The 8,156-nt window shown below is 44.6% G+C and overlaps 1 protein-coding gene across 1 annotated transcript in view; it reads right to left on the reverse strand.

Moving 5' to 3' along the window:
* LOC115249682 (putative thiamine transporter SLC35F3) overlaps positions 1-6,902 on the reverse strand; it is a 30,222-nt gene extending 23,320 nt beyond the window's left edge. The window contains exons 1-2 of the mRNA XM_029835753.1: positions 6,720-6,902; positions 5,739-5,953 (exon numbers count right to left, since the gene is read on the reverse strand). Of these exons, the coding sequence (XP_029691613.1) occupies positions 5,739-5,953; positions 6,720-6,817 (313 nt within the window). The 5' untranslated portion in view covers positions 6,818-6,902. The remainder of the gene's footprint in view (positions 1-5,738; positions 5,954-6,719) is intronic.
* Positions 6,903-8,156: the final 1,254 nt, after the last annotated feature.

Here is an 8,156-nt window from a genome sequence, read left to right on the forward strand (position 1 = left end):
AGTAGTTTGAATAGCAATATCAGAAAAAGTTGGATATACTATATGTGCACCAAGGTTATTGTACCTGAGCCAAAAATCTTTGGCCTGGAAGAAAGATGTGCACGTTTGCCTGCATGCACGGTATTAAACAACGTATTAAATAACGTTCAACTGGGTCATTAGCAAGAAACATCTCAATGCTCTCTGAGTTTAGAAAAACCACATCGTTCGCTTCGAGATTGATCCAGACAGCAAGAGAAAAGGGTGGCAGCTTAATCACTGCAAATAATTCATGGATGTTCTCATCTTACTTGCAAAGAGGGCGATGGGAATTGCTCCAAAACCAAACTTATTATCTGTAAAATTAAACAAACATGTTGAAATTGACCAAAACCTTGAGTTGTTCAATAACCGCAGGTGTTCATTAATAGTTTATTTAGTATTAATGTGAGAAGGTTTAACCCCGGTAGAACTGTTTTGATTCCCCATATTTGGGAATAACCAGTTCTTAACCTGTGTTCTCAGTCTTCTCTAATTAGTCACTGTTAGTTTTGGATTCTACAGCAACTCTTGCTTTGCTAGGGAGCAGATTTCAGTCAAAGATCCAGTCTCTGGAGAACAACAAGGATTAATATGGGATAAGCAACAGCTGAGACTTACTGCAGATGTAAGAGGTTTAGAGCTTTCTCTCTGTCTCTGCAGGTCAGAGATCGTATTATCTCCATCCTTCATTTCCCTGCTGCTTTTGTATCTGTCTGGACAAAAGAAATGTATAAAGTTTTGTAATTGAGCAAGAGGTAGGCTAATTAAAGAACTGGGTTTCAGCAACATAAGCCAAAATCAATCAGTCCTTCTCCATATAAGCCTTCTAATTAGTGGCCCAGAACAATTTACACTCTGTTCTCCTGCGACCAGACACGGGCAATGATGCGCTGCATGTGGTCACAGAAGACCCTGGAATTAATTACAGGGAGGCAGGAGTCATCACTTCATGACTTCTAATTAATGACGGATAAAAGAGGAGAGGGGAATAAGACAGGGACAGGTCTGAGGGTGGACGTGGACGGACCCCCATTTCACAACACGAGCACCTGCGGAAGGTGTGCACGCTTAAAGCAAATTGCCCCTGCGTGGCATTTACAGCACAGATGAGCTCTGTTATCAAATACCCCCCTTTGCTTAAACTGAAATTGAAGCTGGGCGAGAGACAAGAGCTCGTAGAGGTGGACTTCAGGAGCTCATATGCATCCTTCTCAATAATAAATGTGCTTTTACATAACAGAAGCTGCTGGGGGGTGGGGGGTGGGAAGGGGGGCAGCCTTAAATACACTTGTTAAAAGTGGCCTCTTGATTTGGACTGTGCTCTTTATAATCATTTTGATTATAACACAGATGAATGAAGCCAGGCAGGTTCCAGGCCCAGTGGAGCCCCCCCCCCCCCCCCCCCAGTTTGCCTATCACTCCATGCTCCCTCCTTCTCCACCGGCTCTGTGCTCTATAATATAAGCCACAAGATTTTTGGCCTTCAGAAGCTCAAGATGGATAAAAAAAAAAGAAGCTGCAACTGTGAAAACAGCCCCGAAAAGGCTGCATGACGTGAGGCTGCTCCGAAAGGCCAAACCCAAAAATCAGCCTGCAGAGGAGCCTTTGAAAGCATCAACAGCAGCGCAATCGCAGCGTGGTGCTGCAACCCCACCACGGGTGCGTGGAAATCACTGCAGGGGGTCGTCAGTGCTGCAGAGACGATCATCAGCTCTGACCAAAACCTCCATGGACAATGTATATATATTCAGCGCTGTAGGAGAAACTGCGCAGCCTCCTCAGGGACAAACACCCTCCAGCCTTGTTCCCTGTTCCAATGGGAATGGGAAGCAAACGGAAGACATCGCAGCCCGGTGAGAATCAGCACCAACGATGGCCACTTTCACAACATCATTCTTTTCAGCCACTGTCATGCTGGTGACACCAAGGAGAGAGAAAACACCTGACACTTGTCAACAACACTTAAAGAAGCCACTCAGGCTCTGATCTATACGCAATATGACCACGGTGGGTTCTGCTTACAACATTTATGCACCATCACGTGACACCCCTGTGCATATATCCTTATTTGATAGTGACCTGGGGGAAACCTACCAGAATTCCCGTGTACCTGTGGCAAAAAGGCATTTCTACCTTTTAACTTCTATTTACACCTATGGTTCCCCCTCCTTTCCTGATGGGCTCCCTCAATATACAGTGGAAATTTTCCTACAATGAAAGGAAACTAGGATGCAAAACAGCTCCGCTGTTCATTACCATAAGGGCAAACGGTTATTGAGGCATAAATTTTCCATAAACATGCTACTGTCAGTTAATCTAGTTATATCAAATATTAAACGCATCATGGTGAGACAGCCCCACGGCAATAAGATTTCGGTGGTGTGCTGTTTGTTATGCATAATCATTTGAATGTGAAGAAAGTAATGTGTTAAAAAAAGAAAGACTGCAGGGTATAAGTTAATGTTCGTATTCATCCTGAACTGCTGCATATGCCATTTTTCTCCCCCTCACTTTCTTAATGATGTCGCACAGAAAGTTTGCCTGGCCACTGAGCTAATTCACTTCTTCCTCTGCACAGTAACAAATGAATGGCCGAAACACCGTTAATGTTGTTCTGTCGTCGTGACGACAGGGAGGCTCATATGCTGCTCCTGCTGAGGTAAATGTGGCCGTTCTCGTCGTTCACCATTCTGCCCATGTCTTGCCCGCCTCTTCCAGCTGTTCTTTTACTAACAGCACTGGGCTGCACAGGCTCTCCACAACCTGCTCCTGTAGCATCTCACCAAAGTCCAAGCTCGAAATAGAATGTGACCTCATTTTGCGCCTCATGGAGCTCTAAATTTGCAGCAGCAGAGGGGCCATTTGTGATAGATTGTTGTCCCAGAGCAATAGGAAGAACACAGCATCAATTTATCAGGCTGGGGGTTTAAACTTTAAAAAAAAAAAAAAAAAAACACCGGAAAGGCCAACGCAAACCTTCAGAGTAAGTCTTATTAATGTGTAATGCTGGAAGTTCCTGGAAGAGCTGGAGCAGGGTAGTACTTCTTTAAAGGAACAGCAAAGCTCATTTTGTGAATAGTTATGTTTAACTCTAAAAGAGACAGGATATAAATTTTGAGTGTGGAAGAAAAACTATAAACTGAGAGAAAATAAAAAAATTATTTCTACAGTAAACATAGTGCGAAAAAGTGTCACTGACTGGAATGAGTGTGAGTCATACATAGAACAGGTTATTCTCACCATGTAAGTTATAGGAAACTAGTGAGGGAGGCCAAAACGACGCCTGCAACTACTGTGAATGAGACAGAACATTGGCAAATAAAAAGAGAGACTCCCAATATGCATTGTTATGTTTCATTTCCAGTCGTTTATTTATGACAGATTGAGGAGAAGAGAAGGAAAGTTAGCTGGAAGAAGTGGCGTTCATCTGTTGAGACCAAAATTAAGCCGTTTGGGATGGAGACTTTGGTGCTGTGATGTGAAGCGACCTGACCAAAGGTTCCCCACTGGCTAAAAATATTCTCATTGGCCACTTTTATTATTTTACATGAGAGCCTTTCAAATGAATCTTCCGTTTTCATGTACACTTTTGTCTTTTAATTGTCACTCCACAAACACAAAGGGAATATTCCCATTTGGAGCACTTTTGGGAATGTAAGATAAGCGTAAATGACGAGGTGAATTAACATGGTAAAAAAAAGGAGCCAAAATGTTCCATTCAAGAAGACTTGAAGTGTGTAAGATGAAGTGACAGGGTTTAAAGCAGCCCGTAATAATATGAGCACCCTGGTTTCCTTTTAAGCATAATGTCACTCAAGAACTGAACGTGGTGTCAGAATGTATGTTTGTTCTATCGCACTCAATCCTGCAGAAATAGGACCTTGTTGACATCCATAGTTTGAAAAGAGGTGATAATTCAGCAGCACTGTTGCTTCTGTCGTGATGAGTGCAGGAAACCAACATGCACAAAAGCACTGAGACATACAGGAGAAACACCCAAACTTCGATTTGGACCTGCACGTAGAGACAGGGGTCCATGGCAGCAGCCTGCACGTTTGTGTGACTCCAGATCTAAAATCTTGTGATGCTCCGCGAGTCACAAAGCTAAATGTGAGCTTTTATCCCCCGCGTGAGTCACAGCTAATGGCCAGCTCCGCTCTCCCTTCTCTGGCTTTTGTGTGAAATGGCACCCAGCGAGATCAGCGGTAAATGACACACACGGGCGTCTCTTTGCACTCAACAAAACAGCCTCCCACTTCCTCTGAGAGTGGCTGCCATCAACTTTACCTGTCGCTGCAGCCATTACCCAAACGCTGTGTTGCTGCCAGTGGATCCAGACACATCAGGTCATGTGTGCTGCTGGGAGATGTGGGCTGTTATAACACATATAAGAGTGTCTGCATCGTTTTATTTCTAATCGCAAGAAGAATTCTGAATATTTCTAGCTTAAATGTCCAAATCACATACAAGCTGCATCACTCCTGCAGCCTCGTGTATTAGGATACGACTGCTACAACAATTAAAAACTATTTTTAGGATGCATTTTCCCTCCGTGCTGTCATAATTACACCTTCAGTCAGGAAATGATGTGTTCAATCAGTTTGAAAAGGTTCTCCAGGAGACGATAACAACAGGAGTGATATTTTATGTGAGAACCCAGATCTTGCAGTTACGATCAGAAAAGCTGAGTGAGTCCGCTACTGAAAGAAATCCGCATATATATAATATCCTCTTTTCTCCTCCTGTCACAGCATTAGGAGCTCTACAAAAGGGAGCGAGTACAATTTCATAACAGAGCCGCTGCCCTGCGAAGCACGCCCTGCTCAGATGTTACATATAGGCCTATGAATTCTGAAACAGCCTCGCAGCTCTTTAATATTGCAGTGGCTCATATGAAATTTGCAAAATTTTCCACCATCTACCAGCTGAAAGGCCGACAGACGCACACAACGCATCAAGCCAGTGCAGCGGCAACACCCGAGAAGAAGACTGACGTGCTGTCAAGACCGCCGCGGCAACGGAAACGCTTGTAGATGAAGCCGCAGAGGTTGTTCAGCCCGAATGAGCAAATGTTCTGATGTTGTATAAAGGCACTGGAACAACAGAGAAAAGGACGAAAGACCAGAACAATCTGGCAAAGTTTAGTGTTAATGATTAAACTGCTCCCAGTGCTTCAGCCTCCACTGGCTGCTGCAACCAACACCAGCACTGGTGCCTCGGCAACCACCGTAGACCCAGCTGTCAGGAGGAGAGGGAAGAAATGCAAATTAGAAGTTGTAACTGGCTGTGTGTGCCCTTCTTTTGCCATGTTGCTGAGCTCTCGCACGAGCCAGGTTCGACTGTAGAGGCGGAGACACAAAATCTCGAGACGCCTGATAAAACAATGCCGCTGGGTGATTTCCATCAGTCTGTAGTTTCTCGCGAGGCTTTTTCCTTAGCTTAATGGCGCAGATTTGAATATTTCATCTACATTTGCTTTGCACTTGTCAACAACCTCAGATGCTGAAAATCACAGGTTCTCTCCCGCTTGTTGCTTTTTTGTGATATGTGTATATTCTCATATTTCTGCGTACCAGCATATAGGGCAGAGTTCACATGACCAATGCAAACATCCTCACATACTTTTTTATTTAAAAAAAACCCTTTATCGAGTTGCATCATGCTCCATCCACACACCCACACAAAGCAACAAGCTCCGAGTATGTAAAGTGACTCACTGGTGTAGCTTGCCCTCCAAGGCTGGTATCCATAATAGCCTGTGATTCTCAATATCCGCTCCTCTATGGACGCGCTGTTGATGTCCTCCACTGAGCGGGAGGACTTTAGATCCTCCTTGATGGCCTCGTCGACCACCAGGTACTTCAGCTGTCTGAGTTGCGGGCTGATGTCGGAAAGCCTTCTCGGGCTCACGTGTGGTGACTTGTGCATCCCGCTGGGAAGAGGGAACAAAGACAAAGTGCTTGGCGAAGGATGAGGGGACCCTGCGTAAACCTTTCGCCTGACTCGATTAGACAGGGTTCCTCCTTGGCCAAAACAAGAGACTCATAGCTGGATGCGCCGCGGAGGCGCCCGTCCAGCGGCCCTGCAGCGCCTCTCTTGTACAGTACAGAAATCATCATCCTTCACTGGCCCCGTGTCCGCGCAACAGCGCCGTGAGAGACACTGAGTGAAAGTGACTGACCCAGCAATCGTCGCAGAGCCTACCATGCACTGTGCAACTCCTATTAAACGTTAATGGGAGTGTGAAACCAATTAATGTACCATGACGGAGAAGGAACACTTGTGACAGCTCCGGCTTCGACGTAAAAGCAGGTGAACCCATAAATGCGCACTAGCAAAAATAAATACTGGGTTTGAGTCGTGCACTTGGGAGGGATGGAAAATTATACCTTTCAATGCTTCACTGGTCCTTAAGGTGTTAGAAAATGTGTGACGACGAAGCGCGGTATGGTTTTCCACACCCGTGCGTAAAATGTCTGATTCCAGGTCAATTTACAGTAAATAAACCAATTAATACGTAGGTGATAAGATTCACAGAATATTCCGTTTGAAAGCCACTGTGTCTATGTATTTTACAGTATACAGTATTTTACAGCTGACGTTTAAAATTGTTTTAGTTTAACGACGCACTCGCAATCGAGTGCGCAACAGGTGTCCGCTGCCTGCTTGCTACGTTTCTAAAAGTTTTAATGTCTTACATTGGCATCAGAGTTGTAGGAGGTCCAAGGTAGCACATACAGTCCCTGTGGGGTCGTCCGACCCGGTCCCACACGTTGCCTTTTCCAGCAGCGTACATCCTCAAGGCCACTAAGCAAGGCAGCTGTCGGACATCTAAAGCCGAACAAAACCCGACGACGGAGCAAACACCATAATCCTGCTTCTTCTGGCGCTCCTAAACATATGCCCCAGTGCCGATCCTGTCGTGTTCTCAAAGCTATTGCGCCCTGGAAGCACTACAACAGCGCCATCTACCGGATTCACTGCAAATATCAAAGCGCCACATTTCGTATTTCTAGACTCCTAATAAAACTCCTAATAAAAAATGACTCCTAATAGACTCCTAATAAAAATGTAAACGTGATCTTTTTTTTCATACTTGAGATCCTTTCACGTTGCTCACACATCTGCAGCTCGGCTTACCTGGCTCTGTCCCTCGTACGTGATCTAAAATATAATTTATCTCTTTTATTTTTGTGGATATAAAGTCAGATTAGTTAAAGATAACAGCAGTCACGCTTTCTTTCCTACAAACAGTCACGTTTCTGGAAGCCCATGTGTGTGTGTGTGTGTGTGTGTGTGTGTGTGTTTGTGTGTGTCACAACAAAGAGAATGACAATAAGCTGGGTTTCGCATCACTGGTTGTCAGAATATTGATAGCACAAGAGCATTTCATTTTTCCCCACTCTGGTTATAAAACACATGGAGCGATGCTACCTTACGGCTTTTTTCACTATAGATTTTTCAAAAATTTACAGGCCACTGGGGTCGTCTTTGTTCTATTATTCATGCTCTACAAGCCCCATTTCTAGGCCACTGAAAAGGCCTATTTTATACAGAGGGAGCAAAAGAAATTTCATTATTCAAAGACAAGTCCAGGGGTTTGATTGTATCCATTCAGACTTGTGCCCCCAATGGAGTCTTTATATTCACAAGTGGTGATTATCCCTATTAAGAAATCAGTCTCCAGTCAGTGTATCCTGCTGGGTAGAGGTGAACCTTGCAACAGTAGATATAGATTGTATTATATTTTATCTTTCTATTCGAATATTTTGCTCCCCAAATGTTTGTTTTTGCACCCAAATAAATCTAAAGGAAAATGCAGAGCCATTATTTAGGGTAAATGGAGCTTTACCTGGTATGAAGAGGACCACTCCGTCCACCGGTAGCAGCTCTGTGGTCCACCCGCTGCACCGTGTCTTCACCCTGTGAGGTCCTCACTGCACAGAGCAGCACAAAGTAACACCAACTCTGTGTTTTTTATTTTTTGAGGATAGCTTTTTGCATCGATCGACACCTCGCACACAGCTCAGTCCACCCTATGTGTTTTGGGTGGGTTGCTTACTCAAGCAAGAAAGTGGAGTCGAGTCATCGATAAGTGGGCCAGCACTTCCTATTGACAGTCTCGGGAAGCGGAG

Source organism: Takifugu rubripes, chromosome 4 (assembly GCF_901000725.2).
Source record: "Takifugu rubripes chromosome 4, fTakRub1.2, whole genome shotgun sequence".
NCBI classification, from domain to species: domain Eukaryota; kingdom Metazoa; phylum Chordata; class Actinopteri; order Tetraodontiformes; family Tetraodontidae; genus Takifugu; species Takifugu rubripes.